Source organism: Malurus melanocephalus, unplaced genomic scaffold (genome assembly GCF_030028575.1).
Source record: "Malurus melanocephalus ecotype Western Australia unplaced genomic scaffold, MMel_1.1 scaffold_184, whole genome shotgun sequence".
Lineage (NCBI taxonomy): Eukaryota > Metazoa > Chordata > Aves > Passeriformes > Maluridae > Malurus > Malurus melanocephalus.
The window spans coordinates 684807-708989 of record NW_026623416.1 but is presented as its reverse complement, the minus strand read 5'-3'; the positions used below and the strand labels follow the sequence as shown (position 1 = coordinate 708989).

Genomic DNA, 24183 nt, shown 5'->3' with positions numbered 1-24183 from the left:
AAGAGCGGAAAGCAGCGCTGCTCTTCTGAATCGCTTTCAGTTTCTATTCTCCAGCTGGACTGAAGTTTCTTTTTCCCGTCGCTCCCTGCTTGGGGGCGGCTCGCACTTCCAACCAATTCTTCCGGCACCAAGGTTGGGGAGGGCTCTGCTCCTCGCACGCAGCCGAGAYCGGGATCGGGATCGGGATCGGACCGGGACCGCCGCCGGCGGTGCGCAGCTGCCCTCACCATGACGGCGGAGGAGAAGCGGAACCTGCAGTGCTACAGGCGGTACATCGAGAGGAGCCTGAACCCCGTGTACATCCTGAGCAACATGACGGACTGGCTGTCCGACGGTGAGAGCCGCTGCCCCTCGCCCCCCGCCCCCGCCCCTTCCCKCTCCGCTCAYTGCCTGTGCTGCCTTTCTGCTAGAAATCAAGGAGAGAGTCCGAAAGGAGGAGGAGAAGGGGGTGACCGCGGCCGCCGCGCTGTTCCTGGATGCCGTTCTGCTGCTGGAGGCGGAGGGCTGGCTCCGGGGCTTCCTGGATGCCCTGGTCGCMGCAGGTGAGTCCCTCTCCCGGGCCGGGTTTGTCGCCGCTCTCCGTTCGGGGGCGCTCCCGGGACCGGCACGGGCGCTGCGCTGGCCGCGGGCTTCAGCTGCCGAGTCCTGTCTCGCCAGGTGAGATGCGGTAGGAAACGGCAGGCTGGGAGAGTCTGGAAAACAGCCTGTTGGAAGGTGGTGCAGCTGGAGCAGCTCTTGAGTGTGGAGAAAGCCTCATTGATACGAGACTCGTGTTTCTCGGGGCCTTTAGGGAAGAAACAAGAGAGCCATTGTTCTCACCAAATACAATGAGAGGAAGCTGAATCCTCTGAAAGAGAAAGCTGAATGGGTTTCAGGATGTGCATGGAGACTAATTGGTGGCATGGCATAACTTCAATGACAGTCTTAAATTACTGTAAAAATATTTTTTACAGTTTTTCAGTGGCCTTGAAAGTCTTCTATTTTAAGAGGTATATAGTCATTAGTATTTTATAAAGATAATTGTTCCACAGCTGCTAAAACTGATATATGAGTTCCTAATCCAATTTCTTTTATGAGATGGAACAGAAGAGATTGTGAAGGTATGAAATTAGCAGCATTGGCCGGCTTTCCTCTATACATGTATCTTGTATGATACATTCTTGCTGCTGATTTATTAGATGTCTTGAACCCTGCATGACATAAGCCGTGTTTTCATTTCCTCACCATTAATTAAAAATAGTACACTATCTCAATGAACAAATATTACAAAATTTCTTGTTACTTGGATGTAGCCCATTCATATCTAAAGCAAATACTAGGTCCAGAGTAAACTTTCACCAGTCTGTGATTGTCCTGATTTCTGATTTGCTGAAATATCTACTTCAAACTTCTGGTAGTGTTTAGTTTGTTGTGTCTTCAGCAAAAATCTGAGACAGTTGACCTACTAATGCAAAGTGCTATCCCAAGTACTTATTAATTCAGAGACTAGAATTTAGGATTACTCTTCTTTTTGGGAAGTACAGAGGTAGGTAATGATTAGACTACTAAAGACATTATGGTGGTAAGTATCCACACCACTCTCCTGTTCCTCTAGAAGGAAATAACAAGTTAGGAAAATTCCTTCTGTTTGCCAACAAGTTCCTCTGGGACCCCAATCTGCTATTGTCCACACCAGAAGCAGCAGACCACACAAGCCCTTAAAATATGCTTCCATGCCACTGCCTGTCCCAGGACAGTATTTTCAGCAACTATTTGATGACTGTTTAGGTTGCAGGTGTCTGTACTGCTTTCAGTCAGGCACTGGCTTGAATCCAGTACAGTGGGGATTTTTGAAGGAGGACAAGAGTGAAAGATATAGTGCTGGTAAATACAAGAAAAGGCCACCRAAGCATCTTGTGGTTCTGAGTAGTGTCGTTTGCTTTGGGAATCATGTGGAAAAGTATCATGGACTGCAAGAATTCCAAGGATTGTTTGATGGAAAGACGAGATGGTTACAGGTGCTTGGGTAATGTGACCTGTGACATTGTGTAGCACTTTTTTGGTTTTGCAGGTGCTACTGCTCTTTCAGCATAGGGCTTTTAAAATTTCTAAGACTTCAAAAACATTTTCTAAATTTTCTAAAATCAGGGCTGTCTCTTTTTCTGAAAGGTTACACTGGACTGGCAGAAGCAATCGAAACCTGGGACTTCAGCAAACTGGAAAAACTGGAACTGCATAGGCAGCTGTTGAAACGGATAGAAGCAACAATGATAGAAATTGATCCAATAGCGCTCATGCCATATATAAACACATGCCTGATAGAAAGGGAGTGTGATGAGATCCTGCAGGTATGGTAAAACCCTAGTATTTGCCTAGTTCTGCTGTAGAAAATTGCTGGCTGCTTCACTTGTGGGATAAATCAGAGCCTGTGTGACAGGCRGGTGAGTGAGGAGGATGGCTGGCCACTCTGGGAAAGGACTTTGGTTTCTTCTCCTTAGAAGGGGCTTTGCTGTGAGGCTGCAGCATCCCACAGCAGTGCTGTCTGTGACACCTGCGCTTCTCATTGTCACCYCTCTGGCTCAGTGGATAAAGGGGCATGTAAAAGGGGTGCAGGCAGGGAAGCAGAGTGGGGKGGCTTTGGTGTTGACCATGGTCAGCTGTATGACCATGAGGAGACCCTGGGGCTCTGGAAGGTGCCACATTGCAGAGAAAGTGTGCCTTGCTGTGTTTTTGAGATAGACCCTTATCTGAAGCATTGTTGCATTGATGCTCCTAAAATTACTTATGGAAGTAGTGAAATTGGTGTTTAGGTATTTTCTAAATTGGTTGTTGCTTGTCGTGTGATTTGATTTTGTTACCTTAACTGTAGAAACTTCGTGTAGCACTTTGAGTTCGGTCAGCACCCAAAGGCAGGGGTTCACCACAGTGTGAAATGGAGCTTGAGGTCTGAAGTCATCAGAAAAATRCCGTGTCACAGAAGCTGACAGCATTTTCATTGCCTTTGGATGCGAAGCTGCTGCTCTGCTACCCAGTTTTAACTCAGTGCTGTTATTGACTGATAACAAGTGATATTACCAGGCACTTGTCATTTATGASTGGTTAGTAGAAAGTATTGATGTACTGTGAAGGAGTCTGATAAGTGTTCTCACTCCTTGCAGCTCCTGAGGATTGTTTGTGACTACTTTGTTTTTAAAGTRGTGTTTCTTTATGGAGATATATAATGTTTGGAAAGCTATTGCATCTGACCAAATGTCTGGTCTGCCAGAATTTTTTGTATTTTCTTCTTTTCCATTTGTGAAATGAAAAACCTCAGAGGTTTATGGCAGATACGTTATTACAAGGACTTTGCCAGATGGAAATTCACAGAATAGCTCTGTGGTTTTTCAGACCATATTCAARTATTCAATAGCCTACCTGTTGTTGTAGTCCAGCTAAGTTTAGTGTAGGACTACACTGGCAGAATTGAAGCTGTAGTGGGTAAATGCCCGAATTTTATTGCAAAGCTTTCATTCATTAAGAAGGAAATGCAGTTTCCTCCTAAACAACAAGCATAACAAATTCACCTGCCAAGCAAAAAGCAGGGAGTTTGATTACTGAGAACCTACAGCAGACCTTTCTGTCTGTGGTGTGTGCAGATCAGTGAATACAGAAGCAAAGCAGCTGGGATAACTAAACTCATTGAATGCCTCTGTCGCTCGGATAAGGAAAATTGGCCCAAAAGTCTTCAGCTGGCACTGGATAAYGCAGGATATTACAATGCAAGTGAACTCTGGAATATAGGAAAAGGTAAACTCTGAATTGTTTTTATGATGCTCTTTTCCTGTTCTTATACCAGACAGTATTTTTTTTCAGGAGAATAAAACTGATTTAGAAGGATACCATTGTTGTCTAAAAATAGAAACCTTTTAAAAATTTCTTTTAGATGTCTTTTATATAAAATGAAATATAATCTAACAAACAGGCAGAAATTACTTTTTGAGTATTCTTCTTCCCAAATGGTAAGGAATTATACCTGTTTTCAGTAAAGAGAATCAGACAGCATGGGCTCTGAAGGTGTAAAACTAGCCAAATAGTTATCTCCTTCCTTCCCTTCTTCTACAATTCAGCTTTTGTCATCTTTGTGGTTGCTTGAGTTCTGAGCAATACTTTTTGATAAAATATCATTAGTAATAGTCTAGAGTCTAGAAAGTCATTCACTTCTATTATCCACAGAGAAAATAATATATTTTTTTTCTTTGAGAAATCAATAAAGTCATTATGTTCACAGCCCTTACCAWGTGATTATGTTCACATTTTGTAAAAGTACATAATTGCCTCTCATAAGATTTTGCTTTTGTCATTGAATTTACCCTTCCCTACTTGAAGAATACCTATATAAATAGCCTGCAGCATGGGAGAATTTAGAGCAGAACACATTATCTTGATAGAAAAACATGACTGTAGATAAACTGGACTGTAAATCTTCATATCTACAATTTCTGTACCCTTGTTTGAATTGAATTTTTAGTTAGCAACAGGGATAAGTTATGTTTAAGTGGCTTCTTAAACAATATTTCTTTCTCTGAAATATTTTAACTGCTGCAGTCAAAGGGTGTAATTTTGTATTTGGAGAATTAATTATTATATTTGCCTAAATTTGTATACATAATTAATAAATCTATTTAAATATATGTAAAATAACATGTAAGAAAAATACCTACATATAGATATATAGATTTTATTTTTTGTAGCTGATGGCTATACATATTATTTGGTTGATTTTTTATAAGTTATATTTTGTAAGTTAAAGATACCATTGTTTTTTGAGGCAGCTTCCTCTAACATCCAGCTTAGCAAAGCCAAAATCAGCCTACTGAAGAAACATTGTTCATATTGGAAGCATTTTACTGCTAGCAGTTAAGAAGAGTTACTAGTAGAAATTAATTGCAGCTATTGTGTGCTTTCTGGAGCTGGGTTGGGATGCAGATGTGCTTTCTCCCACTCCAAAAGCAATGCTTTGTGATCACATGTTCTATTTGCAGAAACTCTTCATGCAAGGCCCAGGGGAGGTTCATCCAGAAAGCACTAATTATGAGGCCAAAGAAAATTTCTCTTTTGATCATTGTGTAATATAAGGGAYGGAGATAGTCTTACAGTTTCTAGGTCCTTTTAGAAGGTGGAGAGAAAGGGAGAGCAGAATCATGAATTTACAAAGCTTCTTTGAATTCCGAAGTATTTTGCATGCTTGTAGTTAATGTCCACATTACACAGTGACTTCTTGTCACTAAACAGAAAGAATAAACTTTCCTCCTAATCTRTTATCTCCTTTGATTTTTAAGGGATGGGTACACATGCACTGAGCATGTGGTTCTTCCAAACCCAAGATTCTTGTGCTATCCATCTTCCTTGAAAAGGAGTCTGTGTGCAGCACGTAGTCTTTTTCTGCCAGCAACCAACTYGTTCACTGTGTTGTCATAGCAAATAAGTTTTCAAATCAAAAGGATCAATAACATGCCCTTTTTTTCCAATTATACAGATAATGGCAAAGATCTTGATGGTGAAATGACAGATGCCTCTGAGAACTACTTTGAAACCATGGTGACATTTTCTGAAGAGGCAGAATGTGATAATCTCAGTGAAAATCTCTCTTCAGTTTCAGGTAAGGCTCAAGAACTTAAAACAGTTTGTGGCTGGTATATTCCATTTCCTTAGATTTGAAGAGGACACAGATAAAGTGCGCCACAAAGGAAGGTAYTGAGGAATTAGTAAAAATCTGTGACTTGATTTAGCTGACTTCTGTTTTAATGTTTAAAGATCTCCTGCTAGACATTGCAAATGTTAGGGGTTGCCCCTCATTTATCACATTTCTAGTGAAAAGTAGTTCTGTTCAGTGCATTATCAGAAAAGGTTCCCAAACAMCAGCCTGTTGTTGATGGACCTCTTCTCTGATATAATCAATTCACACATRACCTGCTATTAACCAGTTTGGGGAGCTGAATGTGGTCGCAAAGGATCTGTGCAGTGACTGTCATGACAAATTTTACTCCACCAGTAGTTTCTAGTTCCTATTCCCTAAGTCCAAACACTCTGACAAGACCACAGTTTAAGAGGATAATAACTTCAAAAGTCTGTGGAGCAGGAGGCTAGCAATATTAGTGCACATATTTGGGGGAAAAAATCTCTTGTGCTTTCCTTCTCAGCTGAAAAAAAGACCAGTTGAAGTGAGAGTTCTCAGCCAAGACCTTGAATGAGCTTATTTTATGAATCATGGCTGAGGAGTAACAGAAGTATGCCATCAGACCTGCACAAAATCCTTATTTGGTGCATKTGTCCTGTTAAAAGGCTTGTCTGTCGGAGAATGTTCTGTGTACACTGCAAGAACTCTATCATTTTAGATAGCAGCTATATGTGGCATAACATTCTTGATGTATTTTTATTGCAACACTCTTCACAAAAACATTGTTTCATTCTAGAAAAAGTCTGTGAGTTTTCATCTGTTTATGAACCAAAGAAGGCTCGGAGCTACCAGATTGAGCTGGCACGGCCTGCTATTGATGGGAAAAACACACTGATTTGTGCTCCCACAGGTAAGGAAACAGGCATTTCTTAGAAAAATTTGCTCGGTACAGATGGCTATGAAGGATAGGGAATAGTAAAGGTTGAATCAGATCTTTTCAGCTGTTTATTTAAAAGCAGTCTTCCTTGCAGTCGATACAGATCTATGCTGCAATTAATTACCATGGGCAGCACAGAGACTGGGCAAAACAGATGTGTCTCTTGGCCCTTCAGTGCTTGTATTCAGCACATTCAGCTTTCATTTCAGTGTTTTGACTTCTGCTTTCTCACTCCTCAGTTTGGATTTTTCAATTAAAATCGGTCACTAATCTTTGCAGATATTTAAGAAATATGGCTTACAATTTGAAGGAAAAATAGAATGAGTTAGCCTAAGACTCCCCTGTCTTCTACTGCAATGCCTACAATTTCAAGACAACCTAATTATCCCCTGAGCCCTGGAGAGGCAGGTGGGATAACAGAGGCAGGGATGGAGAATAGCTCTGGGGAGCCTGTGCARTGAGCCCAAAGGCCAAAGGAAAACAAGCATGAGAGGAGCAAGGCTGCATGGGGAAAGATGGAAGCTGAAAAGGCCTGGTGTCTGTATATCTTCATGATTTGATGTGAAAGCACATGCTAAGAGCAAAAAACAGACTCAGGGRTTTCAAAGAATTCAAATACAACTGTAAATGGATTTTAATTCCCAGTGACTGCTTAATGGCCTTCACAGACTGAGACTGTGAGAGGGAAAGGGATGATTCCCCACCTGAGTAAGCAACGAGCATGTATTCAGATCTGTTCCAAATGCATTCAAGTGTGGAAGTGTAACAGTCGCATTGTCAGCTCCCCTTTGTTACAAGGCATTCAGATGAGACAAGCTACTGCTTGCACCCTTTCATACTAACACTTTACCTTTCACGTTTTTTGTTTGAAGGATCTGGAAAAACTTTTGTGTCACTTCTTATTTGTGAACATCATTTACAAAACATTCCGCCRGGACAAAAGGCAAAAGTTGCCTTCCTTGCAACCAAAGTGCCAGTGTATGAACAACAGAAAAATGTATTCAGGCAGCATTTTGAAAGAAGTGGGTAAGTGCCATTCCACCTGGTAGCTTCCTCCACAGAAATAAACTGCCCTATTGGTCAGCTTTGGCCAGAGCAAGATGTAATGGCTTTACTGGTGAACGAGAGTGTTTGACATCAGGATTATGCATAGCTGTAAGAATGGCATTGGCAGATGTTTGAAGAATCTGAAGTCTGGTTTTGGAGAGTTTAAGYACTGGTTGTTGCACATCTGTGGAAATGATGAAAGTGTTTCTGTACTTGTCTATGGAAAATGGTGAGGTGTGTTCCCTCTTGAGAATTCTTTCACTCCTGCTTTCAAAGACGAGGCAGTTCCAGGCAAAAGCAGTGGGATTCCGCTTGCCATTCTCAGAAGCTCTCTTTCGTAAATGAAAGGACTCAAACTTCTTTCTTTTTCCAACCTCTAGTGAAAAAAATAAGATAGCTGACCTCTCAAATGGCACTGCAAATTGCACAGAGGGGCATCAAAAAATTATAGCTTCTGATTTTGAAGGAACTGGTTTCAGRATGTCCACATATGTATCCTTACAGCTATGGGAAGAGGAGGCTGCTGGACTGAAACAGTCCCATGATGCCAAACATATACACAAAAGGAATGTTACATGTGAACTGACAAATACAGTTTAAATGTACAAGTTCATCAGTCCTCAAATATGATATGTTTTTGTTAATAGTAGTTGGAAATCAAGTTATTTACTGTTAGCAATTTTTTTCCTAAGCTTCTTTGGTCAAACTGCCAGCTCCAAGTATTTGACATTTAGACCAGAGTAACTGCTTTTCAAGCTTGCTGAAAAGTCCAGTTTTCTATCTTTCTTTGCCTGGCAAGATATCCTTTTTTATACCCTATTTTTTCATCTTCTTTCCAGATATTCTGTTCAAGGAATTTGTGGTGAAACAGTTGCAAGTATCGCTGTAGAAAATGTTATACAGGACAGTGACATCATTGTGCTAACACCCCAGATTCTTGTGAATAGYTTGGAGAAAGGGATCCTTAGCTCCCTCTCCATCTTCACACTGATGATATTTGATGAGTGCCACAACACAACAGGCAACCACCCTTACAATGTATTGATGACCAGATACCTGGATCAAAAATTTGACTCCTCTGCACACCAGCTGCCTCAGGTAAAGCCCAGTGGTGAAAACATTAGAGGAAAGTGTTTTGCAATGCARTCAACAAAGGCTAAAGTCTTGTCTTTTGTGCTGATCAAGTTCAAGCTCCTATTTAAGAAGGGCTGCAAGTAGACACAGAAGCATAGAACACTTTTTCATTCTTGGACACCTCTAGGCTTTTTCCCCCATGTTGCATCTTTGCTGCAGCTGCCCAGAATGACTGATCAAGCATGACAGAGACTGGAGTACTTGAGAGCAAATGGAAAAGCTGAACTGGGAAGAAASCATGTAATTTAGTAATCTGCTTGTTACCCCTCTATTGCTGTTTTCTGTGACAACAAAATGGGGCCACTGCTTCTGCTGGTGTGAGGTTTGCATCCAGCTAAGACATCTCTGAATGAACGAAAAGGATGGGTCTGGGTGTGGGTTTGCTCTTCCTCTGGATGATAAGCACTGACAAACACAGCTTGTTGTGGATTTAAGTGGCTGGATAATTTGTTTTAAGTTTAAATGCTCTAAGTCTGAACGTCTTGGAGAGGGCATGAGTGCATACAGGTTTGGGTTCTTAAGATTTTGTGCCTGCTTCTGCCTGTTTTGTTTCCATGTTTTTGAAGATGCTGGCAATTTGGTGACTGGTAACAATATCTCCTGTTTTTGTTACATTCGTGACAAAAGAGCAATCACCTCTATTCATGTGTGTGCTTAGATTGTAGGTTTAACTGCTTCTGTTGGAGTTGGTAATGCCAAGACCACCCATGAAACTGTAGAGCACATCTGTACCCTCTGCTCCTACCTTGATGTGCAGGCCATATCCACTGTCAGAGAGAACAAACAAGATCTGCAGAGATTCAGCAACAAGCCAGAAACACGTAAGCGCACTTCCTTTTTGTTTTCCTGTGAGTTACAAAGCACAGTGATTAAGGCAGCTATTAACTTCCCCCTTTTTTTGAGAATAATACAAAAGCTTAAAACTATGCTGGARCTTTGCTTCCTGCTAGCTTGAAAGAAGTTTAGGCTTGCAATCCATTGTTGCCCTGCAGTAATGCAGAGCCCATTTGGGCATATTTTCTCTTCTCTGTGATCCACCATCTCTGTTTTTTATTTGGTTCTGTCACTGAGGATCAGGGCCTGCTTCTTCTGTGCGTCTGCGATACTCATTTAACAGCAAACTTGATTGTGATTGCATAGAGCACCATGTGTAGCATTCTTCTAGACAAGAACTTGTTCTGTGCTGCTGAAATGTTGTACATACCCAGGCCACTRACTTAAATTTCTCTTCTCTAGATGTCAGATGGGTTAAAATGCGAGCTCAGAATCACTTTGCAGACATTATCTCAGATCTGATGTCTGAGACAGAGGTGTTGATGAGGAAGATTTACTCAGTGGGTAAGATTCTGTAATATGTCTGTATTTCAGTTCAGTGTTTGATTACATCAGTGTGAATCCTTATAGCTGCTAGATCAGAAACTTTTTAAATTTCCTTTCTCCTTAATTTTACTTGCCTTTAACCAATATTTCCTAAATAGGAGATTACAGATAAGAGATTCAACTATTTTCCTGTTATACCTGATTATTCTAACAATCATAAAAAAATATTGCTTGAATTTCAACCTGTTTCATACAAYTAAAAATGGACTTTTGACACTGTGAAATCCTTCTGAATGTAGAGAATCTTAATCAAAAGGGCTTGCATTCAAAATGCAATGGGCTGGCTTTCACTGATGAGAGATAACCTGTTTGTTCTTACTTCAACATTTTTCAAAATGCTTCACACCCATGTCTGTCTCTGTTAGGAAAATAAGAAGCATCACAGTTATGGTGTTACTTGGACTGCTGTAATTTTTCCTTACAGCAAAATTTAATTTTCACATTTTCTGCTCTGATACTTCTATTTTCTCTGGCCTCTGAGTTCTAATAACTCAGAGTTTTTTCTAGGGGTGCCCTGGCTACTTATTCTGGTTAGCATTCTGTCTTCTTTATGCTTCTTTATGCTATTTCCACTTTTTACCAGATCTCCATTATTTTCCTTTGAGAAGCCTTTGAGGTAATATTTCAGAGTAGGATCTGTGGAACATGAACTGGAGAGACGATATGGCTGCCCAAGAAAGGAAACACAYGTCAGTAGGGATCCAGCTTCACAAGCTAAAGGGATGGGAAGGTTTGCAGAGAGAGAGACATATGACTGTGAAAAGAAAACAGGTCTCATGATCATGAGATTAATTCTGCAGTCCKTCAGAAATAAATTGTTCTTTTCTGCTTTTGCAGAGTCCCTAAGTCATGTCCAGTAAGTAGCTATTGTAAAAACTTTGAGAGCTGAAGTGGGTGCAAAGGACAGACCCATGGATGGCTGTGCTCAGGATCAGCCTTGGTCTTTCCATCTCTGGATTAAAGGACATTGCCTGTGCTGGCTTTTGCACACTGACTGCAGTGCAGTGAAACCTTTAACCTTTTAACCTTAGTTAAACTTTTTTACCTCAGTTCTACATTTCCCCCCTGCCCTCCACTTTCCAGATATTTGAGAGTGAACTATATTTTGGGAGGGAGAATTAAACCTCCCACCCAACCTAAAAAGAAACCCAACAAAGCAACTAAAACCCMAGAAACCCACTGAAAGAACAAACACAGAGAGATTTTCAAAATGCAYATTATGTCAAGCAAACACTTCTGAAGCTTATTTTTGCATCACAGTTCCTCTTGCATGAATGACATTGGCTTCCATTTTGTGGAGCCTTTGATTGCAGAACTCCTCAGGCAGGCAGAGTGAAGCCCTCAGGCAGGCAGAGTATGTGTACAGCAAACAGGTATTGTCTAGTTCTGCCTCAAGGACAGGTCCTTGGACAATATGCCTCTACTATTTTGTGAAATAATGTGAACTACTGAGTAGCTGGTAATTCAAGGAGCATTTTGCATGTAATTTTGTGAATACTGTTATTCTTCTTATAGGATATGTATACTTCTTATAGGATAAGTGAGCTCTAATTTTATTACTAAATTCRTTGCAGATGTGGATATGTACACAGATTCTTGGTTCAGTTGTACTGAGTTAGTTTTAGGCTAACATCTGGGTGTACATTGAAACACAGGGAGTGAAGAAGACAGGGTCAGACTCTTCACAGGTGGTTCCCAGAGACTGGACAAGAGGCAGTGGGCACAAACAGAAATACTTTAACAGCCAGGACTTTTTTGCTGGAAGGTGGTCAAACAATGGAACAGATTGCCCTAAAAAGTTGTAGAATCTCTGTCCTTCGAAGTATTTGAAGTCCATGTGGACTGAGTGACCAGCTCTAGGTGATCTGCTTTGAATAGAGGGTTGAACTAAAGACCTCCACAGGTGCCTTCCAGCCTCAGTGGCTCTGTGATTTTATAATAAAACTGTTCCTTTGGAAAGGCTTTTTAGAACCAGTATTARTGGGAAATATGTTATCCTCTAGCTAATGGTTTTTATTTGCTGTTCAAGATGAACAAATACTTTTTCCCTCCTTCTTTACTAGATACCATCTCCCAAATCAACAAGACTGATTTTGGAACACAGAAATATGAACACTGGATAGTCTACACTCAGAAGAAATGCAGACTGTTGCAACTGGAAGATAAGGAGAAGGAGAGCAGCATCTGTAGAGACCTTTTCATTTGTACTGAACATTTGCGGGTAAGTGTGTTCCCTCTTTCCTTCCATACAGAGGTGGAGTCATTGACTTGCTTCTGATACATTCCACCTAGAAGCAGATTTTGAACCTAATTGTTTTGTTTATACAATTGTAGAATGTGCAGAGTTGGAAGAGACTCCCAAGGACCACTGGGTCCAGCTCCTGCCCCTGCATCCCTACCATGTGCCTGAGAGCATTGTCCAAGCAGTTSTTGAGCTCTGTCAGGCTGTGACCACTGCCCTGGGGAGCCTGTTCCAGCTCACCCACTCTCATGCGTGAAGAACGTTTTCCTGATATCCAACCTAAAACTCCTTTGACACAACTTCAGGCTGTTTCCATGTTACTGGTCACYTAATTTTCCTGTCATTAAGAGAGAGAAGAGATCTGTACGTGCCTCTGCACTAAGTCAGGATGTTGAAGACTGCAATAAATTGACACAGGCTAAAGCATCAGGCATGTAAGAGTGGTGTCTTATGATACCCATGAGGGCCAGATTAGTACAGAGAAGACTTGGTAAATGTTGTGTCGTCATGGAAATGGAACAACACAAGTTTGTAACACTTAATCTAACAAAATAAAATTTGTGTTCATCCCACCCYGTAGAAAATGAAGCCTAAATGTGTATGTCTCTTTCTGAACAGAAATTCAACGATGCTCTCATTATCAGTGAAGACGCCCGCATTGAAGATGCTTTAGCCTACCTAAATGAATTTTTCACAAATGTGAAAAATGGACCATATACAGAATTAGAGAAGCAACTGACRGACAAATTTCAAGGTATTTCCCACAGTGGCTGTGACACATCCAGAGAAGAAGAGAGCTTATGGTAGGATGGTCCTGGTRCTTTCTGCAGTTGTTTTTCCAGGAACTGCACTTTTCAGAAGATGTGGTGCCTGTATGTGTGCAAGAGTAATGTTAGGGCAAGCTGSGGGGGACTTAATTTCTGGGCCTGCAAGCTTCCAGTGCAGGAGCTGAGAAAATAGTAATAAATAAAGCTAGTTGCTGTAGTAAGTTCTTACATACCTGGCTTGGAGATAAGGCAACAGTGTCCTTATGGCTGTGTCCCACAAGCAGGGGGATGTTCTACAATCATGGATGCTGGTAGCGTAAATAAGCCAACATGCACTGCTCAGTGCACTGCTTAGCCTCCTGGCCACTGCTCCTGGATGAATCCTAGTCTTCTGGGGAGAAGCAGGTGGCCCTTGCATCCTTCTGATTGACAGTTAGAGGTTGCACTGTTCTCTGACTTCTGATTTAGTTAGCAGAGGGCTATACTCCAACCTGTGGTCTGGTGTGTTGCAGTGTGAACTGCAATTTTAAATCACTGCACATGCTGCCTTTGAGTGTCAGTTGTTTTTTAAGAAGAAATAGCAGCGCTCTGTGTGAGACCTGAGTTTGTTTTATTGCTTTCTTTTGATGCGGAGTATATCACAGAAGTTCTTATGTCAGTTTGCTCCAAAACGTGAGATATTTGTAATTTTGGTTTTTTTTCTGGAGATTTTGTTGAATTTAACCAAGAGTATTCTCTGCTTTCATCTAAAAGAATGGAAGAGAAAATTAAAATGAAGAGAATGTGTGTAGCATTTGAAAGTAGGTTTGTGTGTGAATTCTGCTTTCTGTATTAAAAAAAGGTAAAGTTTTCAAGAAACCTCTTTTCTTTCAGAGAAAGAACCAGAGCTGACTGCCCTTTCAAAAGATGAGTCAAATGAGAATCCAAAGCTGGAGGAGCTTGCTTGCATCCTGGATGAAGCCTACCGCTATAACCCACAGACTCGCACTATTCTCTTTGCCAAGACAAGAGCCTTAGTAGCTGTAAGACATTTGTTTTTAAAGCTTCTAAAACGGAAGTGGGAAAACAAAATGCCTCATCTATTACCCTTCCTATTTTGATCTGAAATAGAAAAATATGCATGTATTTGATCTTTCTAGTTCATTTTACTGTGTCTACCTAAGCCCTGGTGCTCTGAGGCAGGATGAGTGGGGGTTTTCTGTTTTTTCTGAAAGCTACAGTACAGGCATAGTGTCCTTCATCACATCTATCTACATGTCATAGTTGATCATTAAGCCATCAGATTTTTACTTCAGGCCTAAAGTTTTAACAAGATATATTATAAGGATTTGGGCTTTAAGGTAGCAGTATCAGAAAACAGCAGCTCTACTTCATTACTGACTGCACATCAGGAGGTATTTATACATTTCTCAGAGGATTGCTATAGACCTAAAGGAGGTCTGTGCCCTAGCACCTGTTTCCGATGAAGAAAAAGAAAATACTGTGCAGCAGATGTTCTCTGGACTCTTCTTATTACTGATCTATTTCACACTTGCCTAGGATTAAGGATCTAGGCTGGATGATGGATTTTTTCCCTGACAGTACTTTGCTCCCAGACAAGGTTCACGCTTGAAATAACTGTGCTGCTAATCATTAGCATGAGTAGGTTTAAAACATTTACTGCAAGATATCAGCTGTCTCTGGCTACTGTAAACAGATTTATCAGATGAATGACCCAGCCCCTCCTTTTATCATTGGGTATAGGCATGCTGGGTGAATTGCAGAGCAGACAAATTAAGAGTAGGTTAAAGTGCAAACTAACAACACCAAGCATCTGCTGGCAGCTTTCCATTTTAGATTAAAAAGCCTGCTGTAGGTTGGCTGAATTTTTTTTCTTCTGTAAGAGCAGTTTGAAGATGCTACTGTCACTGTGTAGTACAAGTCCAATTTATAAAAAGCCACTACTTTCCTTTGATCCCAGAGGTGTAAGATTCAGTGACCTGTTTGTTTATGAGAAAAGGCAGACTTTTTAGCAGTGAAAGGCTGGTTGCTCTCTAGCCTTTAAATTGCAGGAGTAGGAAAAGTGGAAATCAGCCTGGCATGATTTAATCTGGCATCATGCTGTGACCCTTGCTTTCTCACCTGTTAATAAATATTCCCTCCTTACASACAAACTCCTCCTTCTTTTCTGCTTTTGGTTGTTCTTTTGGAAGTTTTGATTGACTAGGCAAGCATAGGAAAGATCTACCTATCTATCTCAAATCAGCATTTCATCTGCATAGGGATTCTAACTCCCTGATTTGCTTTCCAGGCTTTAAAGAAGTGGATAGAAGCAAACCCTCTRCTTAGCCACATAAAGCCAGATATGTTGATGGGTAAGGGAAGAAGAGATCATAAAACAGGTATGCAGATTTGCACTGACATATAACATGTACTAAAYCTGTGGTGGTTATGCTGCTAGAAACTGTTCTGCTTTTCCTGTGTTCATCTTCTGTGCTCTTAAACAGAGGAAGGTCATGCAAGTCTGCACTTGCATCSTTCCATTTCTGGAAGACCTTAAATGGATCCTAAGGAGATGCTTGCCTTTTCTGTCCAGAACCTTTGGCTAAAGCAGCATTAACACTGTCAAGTGACACTTATCTGCAGTATTATTATTGTTAATTCAAAAGCAGTTTAGAAACTTCTCTATCATGGCTTCTTGTGATTAATCCTCATATTTCCCTGTTCCTTTTATAGATGCCTCTCTTATTTTGTGTTTGATGGCACAAAGACATTTTAAGATAGAATGAAAGGGACAGCCAAAATTAATTACTGTGACTTAAGAGTTACCTTGGGTCATARCTAACTGAGCTGCATGSGTGTCTCCAATAAAGATCATCCAGRTRTTGTRTCTGAAATGATGTTTCCCAGGTTGATATTCCTGTGACACATCAACAGGAATCCCTGGTYAGTGGGTATAATATACACTCAGGTGTGTATCAGACTCAAAGTAGTTTTCCAGATCAAGAGAATGTTCTAAGTCAAAGCAAATGCGTTGTCTTGCTCAAGGAGCTCTTCGATGTTTTTTTCCCTGACACAGTTTCTTGGTACTGTTTCTTGGTACAGGTATGACCCTGCCAATGCAGAAGGGTATACTGGATGCATTCAGAAAGGACAAAGACATCAGACTGCTAATTGCTACATCTGTGGCTGATGAAGGCATTGATATTACTGAGTGCAACCTTGTGGTGCTCTATGAATACTTTGGTAATGTCACCAAAATGATCCAAGTCAGAGGTAAGGAATTTCAGAGCTATTACTTCAGAAACCCRTTTTAGCCTAGAAACGGACATGAAATGCTGCTGAATGGCATATTCAAAATACTGTAGCAATATGAGCACGCCTTGCTGCTGTTCTGCTGTGCCTCAGAGCAAAGTCCAGTGAATGATGGGACATGATAAATTTGCTCACAGAGCTGAGTCCTTGATGTTGTCTGACTGTTCTTTTGCCAGGCAAATTAGCCATGCTGCACAAAGTTGTTGAACTCTTGAGAACTGATACCTCAAGTAGATAAATATACATATAAGCACAACTATAAATATACATATAAGCACAACTATAAAAGAACTGTTGTGAGAAATAGTACAAATCATTCTGAGCCAATTTGCAAAGGGCTGCTGCAATGGAATTTCACATATTGCCTTGGCTTCTGAAGGCCTTCCCATGCCAGTGGTTTATTACCAACCCAGCTACTCCCAGGTACATGAGCCTTTTGCATAACATTTAAGACCAAAAAGAGGACATCCTGTTTCTGTCTTCTTGGCTTGTCCAGAGAAGATTGTCAAGACTCTGGTCTTAAATTTGGTGATTTTACAGTATGGCCAGTAGAGGGGAATGAAGAGCCACACTAAATACTGGTTTCTGCTTCACATTCCTAAACGGCATAAAATTGCCTACTCTTTTAAGGGTGCATCTGCARTATTTTATCCTGTCCCCCAAGTAATTAACATCATAATTTGATGGGAAGTGATCTCCAGTGTAGTTACACTGCACTCTACTTTCAGGGTTTGTGTGCTGTGATTTTTTTACCTGTGTCTTGTAATGAAATAATTTGTCCAGAATTGACTTTCATGAATTGACTTTCATTGACTTTCTTAAAAAGCCATTAAAAGTGCAGAGAGTCAGTTTAAACCACATACAATCRTGATTTTTGTGGAATAGGAGCTCAAAAGAAAATGTGAGCACTTTYTATAACCTAAATACTTCTAAACTGGTATGAGATCCCCATATTTCTTGGTTCCCCTGTGTCACAGCTTCAGTAAACAGGCAGGCAGTAAGCATAATCAGATAGAAGAGAAGGTGCTTGCTATTGTTGTCTGTGTTCTTGTCAGTTCTGTATTTTCAGTTCCTTAGGCTTTTGTGATATATGGGTCTTTGGGGTTTTTTTAGACATCAGTTAGGGAGGAAAACCAATAAAGAAGACTAAGATGAACTTTTCTTCTTCACATATTTTTAAAAAACACCATAAGAAGACAGCAAGATGCTATACAATAATTGGACTTTAAAGCATGCCTGAACAACAGGAGGCCACAGAAGCAGACACWAGAATACTGGCTAGGATACATCTGTGAGGATAGTTGGAAGGGGGCATCTTGTTACTGAGGAATGCTCCTCACAAGCAGCATTAGCTTAATCTGAACACTRAACAAAAGCAGTCACACAGAAGGCCCTTATCAGTCTTGTGGTGGTAGTGTCACTTTTGCACAAGTTGTTASGAGTAACTAAAGAGCATAAATCTGTTGCCATATAGGTCGTGGAAGGGCAAGAGACAGCAAGTGCATCATTGTGACAAGCAAAAGCGAAGTGGTTGAGAATGAAAAACAAAACAATTATAAGGAAGAAATGATGAATGCAGCTATTGAAAAGCTACAGAACTGGGATGAAACAACATTTGCAAGAACGGTTTGTGATTTGTGCAATTTTCATACTCAAATTTTAAAGGCATGATCTATATCAGCCTTCATCTGCTAGGGCTCCGTGTAGGGCCAAGTGACAACCCAAGGGAAGTTTTTATTCTGCTTCATTTCTGACAAAGGCTAGGTCAGCAGAGAAGGGATAGTGTGTACTGCCAGCTTGGGAAGGTCTACTGTACTGTAACTGCAAACAACTCAGGAGTGTGAGGTAGGATTTATGACCTGTTGCTTATGAACAGAGAAAGACTTCTGGGTGATGTGAGAGTTGGAGACTGTCTTGCGCTTTTTGTACAAAGATGTAGTGATAATTTGCAGCTGAATATCAGGAGGGTCAAAGCCCAGCTGGAAGGTCATATGGACCACCACCAAGGGTTAAGGAGAAATCCTCATTGTTGGATATGGTGGGAAATAGAATGGCCAAGGATGAAGAAGAAACTGAGGTACTTAATGCCTTATTTGCCTCAGTARAACCYGTTGCTCTCAGGATATCCAGCCSCCTGAGCTGGAAGACAGAGATATGGAGCAGGATGAAGTCCCCATAATCCAGGGAAACTGGTTAGTGACYTGCTGTACCACTGAGASACACKTGAGTTTATTAGCATGGATGGCATCCAMCCAAGGGTAGTGAGGGAGCTGGTGGAAGAGCTTATCGATCCACTTTCTGGCATTTATCAGCCGTCGTGGATAAAGCAAGAAGGTCCCAGGTCATTGGAAGTTGGTCAGTGTAACCAYACCTCAAGGACCAGRAGGATCCAGGGAATTACAGGCCTGTCAGCCTGACCTCTGTGCCAGGGAAGATTATGGAGCAGATAYCTTCAGTGTCATCACATACAGGATAACCAAGGATCAGGCCCTGAGACATGTTTATGAAAGGCAGGTCCTGCCTGAGCAGCTTGATTTTCTTCTGTTACAGTGTCACCCACTTAGTGGATGTGCGGAAGGCAGTGGTTGGTGTCTTTCTGAATTTTGGTAAACTTGACACCATTTCCCACTGCATTCTCTTGGAGAAATTGGCTGCTCATGGCTTGGACGGGTGTACCTTTGCTGGCTAAAAAATGTCTGGATGGCTGGACCTAGGGTGGGGCTGACTGGAGTTAAATACAGCTGGTAGCTGGTATCAGTGGTACTCCCCAGGGCACACAGAACACTAGAATAAGCAGTGGCAGCCACTATTAATAAAAAAGTTTTGTGCACAGTTCTTCCATATCCCCTTAGACTCACAAATCAACCTGTGTTTCCAGACAAGCTTTCAGAGACTTAGCTGTGCAACAAAGCCCTGCATTTTAAATTGACAAATGTACCCTGGTCATTCTTGTTGTGAATTGCCATAACAAGCTGTGTTTTGTTTTGTGTGCTTTAAATGTTACATAACCAAAGTCATGTTTAGGCTGATATTGAGACTTCAGTTCATAATGATCTTGATTTTTATTTATTTATCAAAGATACATGACCTGCAAATGAAGGAAAAGATACTACGRGATTGCAGGAAGAAAGAAACAAAACCTAAAGCAGTGGAAGGGAAAAAAAATCTTCTGTGTGGGAAATGCAAAGCATATGTTTGCAGTACAGATGACATAAGAATTATAAAGGTATGTTTCTGTATGGGAGCCTACATCTATGAACATCAGGGAAATCAGCATTAATGAACTGCATTGTTTATCAGTGTGGAAGTAGTCTACTTGTTCAAACTGGAGGAGAACAGAAATTCTGAGKAAATCAGTAAACCACAGGAACTGTTGTGACTACTTCTGTAGTATGATGTGATACTAGTTGATGTTGTACAAGGTGTACAAATATAATAGAGTACGAATCACTTCCATTTTCCTGAAGCCCTTCAGAAATCAACAAATTTTGTAGAAAACCACATGATCTTCAACTACATAACCTACTATTGTTATTGCTGGATTTTTACTTTCCTGATTAACATCAGATCGGAAGTCTCCATGCTTTTGAGAGATTTCTGCCACAATTTCCATTGATTGACAATTATCTATACAAAGTACTGGGATCARCTTACTAACTCCTCGTCTTATGGGTCAGTTTGAGTCTTGAAAAGCAAGGTAAATCATGGTTACACTAGAAGAGTCCTAAAAKCCTTCAATACATTTTTGTTTTCTATTATTTAGGTACAGTTCACTTTGCTTCTATGTATAACACAGGAACATTTTTATTGCACCCTTTCTGAATCTGAATACTTTTTCTGCAGACAAAAGGAGGCAATACGCTACGCATGGAAAGTGGTGATCACGGAAGAGAGGCATTTCTAAGCACTTTGAGCCTCTATAGTTCTGCAATTTTTTTCTTTTGAAGCCATTTCTATTTGTGCTGCTCTAAAAAGTGCAGTTGCAATGTGATAAGGGGCTTCAGGCCACAGCCGAGTATGCAGTGTTTGCCTTCAGGCCCTGGCCAAATTTTTGTTTGCTTTTGCCAGCTGTTTTTGGAATAGAGATGGAGTTCACTATTCCTCTGCAAGGAGCTGGGAATAGCACAGCTTGGTGAAAACTTGGTTACGTTTCTTTGACAAAAAACAAGGGATATCTAAATTACCTCTGACTTTTACTCTATTTTGTGCTCTTGGCTTATCACCTGTACCTGTGCAAATAGATCCAGGAGTTTAAAAAACTCTTCAGTAAGAGTTTTTGCTTAGTACTCAGCAAATAACCCCTCAGTTTTTAAAATAATCCTTACAAACGCATTTCCAGGAGGAGCTAGAATTCTCAGACTCAAGCTCAAATTGTAAATATKCTTTCACATAAGGCTGTTAATTTCTTTAATATTTGGTAATATACGTTATAAACAACTGTAGATCCTTTACCTTGTTAGGGCTTTTTTCCTACCACTCCAAAGTAATTGCATCACCCTTCATGGGAAGCAGGAGTCTCTCAAAGCCATCCATGTTTGAATTACTCTTAGTTTCATGGACAAGGCTCAAATATTGCAAACGGAGTTTTTAAAAAGCTTAGTAAGTTCAAGTATATGTAAGCTGGTGACTAGTGATACATAGTAAATTGTTTTTGGTTTTGATTARCCCAGGCCTGGGTCCTTCCTAGTACCTGGTAATCAGTCAATGGGGGGAAAAAAGAACAACGAGCCAAAGGGGCTGAAAGGTGAGCCTACTGGATGACAAGAAGGCACTTAAGAGGGAGAACATGTATTTCAGGAGGAAAAGAGAATATTAAAGAAAAATGAGGAATGTTGTTTCTAATACTAAATGCATCTGGCATGTGTTGTTTCAGGARTCTCATCACACTGTCCTAGGTGATGCATTCAAGGAGCGTTATATAACAAAGCCCCACAGGAAACCAATCCAGTTTGATGGTTTTGAGAAAAAAAGCAAGATGCACTGTCGAAATACTGACTGCCAGCATGACTGGGGGATCACAGTGAAGTACAAGACATTTGACAATCTACCAGTGATCAAAATCAAAAGCTTTGTGCTAGAGAACATTGAAACTGGGACACAAATGGATATTCAAAAATGGAAAGATATTAATTTRTCTTTGAAGAATTTTGATGAAACTTCCAGCTGAACTCAACATCTGAATGGATATATTGTCCTACTGCACTGTGCTAAAATAGCAGATAATCAATTTTCATGTATAAAACTTTTGCTCTTTATGCTAGGCCCCTCGTCCACATCTGGCTAGATTATAAAAGGCTGGTAAAGCCACTAAAACCAGTACTTTCTATATAATTAAATACTTSGCTAGAAGATTCATTAGAAAGACAAATACATGCTGAGGTGTCTAGATCTGAATCATTATGGCTATGAAGAAGCTGGTCTGAAAAAAAAAATTAGATCACACTGAATGACTAACTAAACATATTAACTTCAGGTGACAGGCTACACCTTCAAGAACTGAGGTGTGAATCAGCATTCTCTTTGGTACTGCTAACKTATTGTTGGAGTGCATATYCATACAGTCAGCATGGCTTACTAGCACTCCAGGAACTACTCTAGCTACTTTTAAAACTTTKTAAAATGTTACTTTTAATGTTTTAGACATAGATATTGTAAAATTAAGAGAAAAAYGTCCATTAACTTTTCTCTAAGAAAGATACTATGTCTCTTAAATACATCTTTAAWAAGATTCTTCTACAATAGTCTAAGAAATGAAGTAGGGCAGAGCCAYCTTGTGGCATTGGGGATTCATCCTTGTGATTAAAATGGCAGCAACTTTGTTACATCACTGCACCTTGATCAAATTGCTGTTTCTCAGGTTGCAGAAGGGGCACCCTCCTGTGTTGCTTAGCTGAACAAGCCCTAGTGGGGACAAGACAGTGCCCTGGAACATGGGTGAAGGTTCACTTTTTTTATGGGGATTAGCACTTACCTGGATGCCTTGTCTCATCCCTGGATTGTCACCTAAGATGTCTCAAGACACTAGGAATACTGTAAGCTTCCTGTAAGCTTCCTAAGAATGCTGATCTAGCATTCTTACAAAGTCTAGGCATTACTGTGTTCAAATCTCTCCCCTTTACCCAAATCCCATAATTCTCTGGGAGAAACAGAAATTGCTACAGGGTTATGAAAAGCATTGTACTYGAACACTTCAAAGCACTGCTTATTATACCCATTCTCCATGAGCTTAGTATTCAGTATTTCTGGAACCRAGAACAAATACATTTTCAGCTCACTGTGTATTTGACAGAGTGGTATAGTATATATGTGGAAGAATTACATTACTGAAATACCTGAACTCAATAAAAAAAAACAAAAAACAAACAAAAAACCCATACAACAAAAACAAAAAAAAAAAAAACCCTCTTGAAAATGAACCTAATTTAAGAATAAAAAAATTGTTTGAAGCTACCTAAATCCTCATCAGTGAGGCTTGCAATGTTCTTGTAAAGTGCTGAGTGGCATTAAAAATGAAAGAACTTCATTGCTTCGTGTTCCACCCCAATTCATGCCTTTTACTGTGAAAGCTTTATGCACTGTACAGGAAGACTGAATCTCAGCCCTACAATAACTTCCTCTGTACTTAGTTTTTACCTAAAAGGAAACACARAACAATGAATAAAGATGATTTATGTTTAGATAATGTCTCCCCTCCAAAAGTACTAGGAACAAAGTATTTTTGAAAAAGGCTGGTTTAGCACTTTCAGATTAAAAGTACATGGAAAAATCACAGCCMTTAAGTATCAAATTGCTCAGGGAAAGGACTATCTATGTTGGTATAGAAAACAGTCAGTCCTAAATTTCACAGCTTGCAGTAGCAACTACTGGGAAGATGAAGTTGAGAAGCTTTGGTATTTTCCTATTCTTTGAACACAAGGATTTCAGAMTAAAACAGCTTCACAAATCAGCCCAAATGATTACTAAAGGCWGATGGGGTAATACATTAGTAAGAATTTAGCTTGATACAAGCCTTTCCTTCAGTAGACATTTGAGATGGAAGGGTGGGGAAGAACGCCAGCACTCTATATGGCCTTTGAGAATACCAGAATTTTTTTAATTGCATCTGAAATTGTGTATTTATTACTATGATTACTACCATATTAGCAACTCTGTTCACACAATCATGGAACAGCTATGGTTGGGACCTCTAGAGGCCCATCTAGACCCAAGGGATTGCCCAGGACAATCTCCGTATGTCCAGACAGCATCTGAACATCGTCAAGGGTRTAGACACCACAACCTSTCTTGGCAACTCTCTCTCTCCTYTTCCAGTCAGTGCTTGGKCACTCAGAGTRAAAAAGTGTTTCCTGGTGTTCACAGGGAACATCCTRTGTTTCACGCTGTTTGTGTCCACTGCTTCTTGTTCTTGTCATTAAGCACTGAAAAGAGCCTGTGCCTGCCCTTCAGATATTTGTACACAATGAGCAGAAACGTCCCCGAGTCTTCCCTTCACTGAACTAAACAGTCCTGGCTCTCTCATCTTCTTCTTATGAGAGATGCTTCAGACCCTTCAATTGTGGTGGCACTCTGACTTACTGGAGGACCTCTGTTGTAATCAAGCAAGGTGAGCCTATTGCAGGTACAGTACAATCTCTGTGGCCCTGWGAAAGCTCTTCTTTCATAAGTATTCTAATAGTAGTTTTTCATCCAGAAATAGCCAAAGCTGACTGCACTAAAAACACATTAGGTGATTAATTTGAAAGAATTT

At 40.4% G+C, this 24183-nt stretch overlaps 1 protein-coding gene across 1 annotated transcript; it reads left to right on the top strand.

Annotated features, from left to right (window-relative positions):
* Nucleotides 1–22419, top strand: RIGI (RNA sensor RIG-I). The gene is made up of 18 exons (XM_057373057.1): nucleotides 1–334; nucleotides 411–542; nucleotides 2149–2327; nucleotides 3615–3765; nucleotides 5495–5617; nucleotides 6432–6545; nucleotides 7445–7598; nucleotides 8459–8717; nucleotides 9412–9574; nucleotides 9990–10091; nucleotides 12197–12354; nucleotides 12994–13129; nucleotides 14016–14164; nucleotides 15433–15523; nucleotides 16227–16397; nucleotides 17911–18062; nucleotides 19516–19662; nucleotides 21310–22419. The coding sequence occupies exons 1-18, from the start codon at nucleotides 229–231 to the stop codon at nucleotides 21601–21603; spliced, it is 2781 nt and encodes a 926-aa protein (XP_057229040.1). The 5' UTR covers nucleotides 1–228; the 3' UTR covers nucleotides 21604–22419.
* The last annotated feature ends 1764 nt before the right edge of the window (nucleotides 22420–24183 follow it).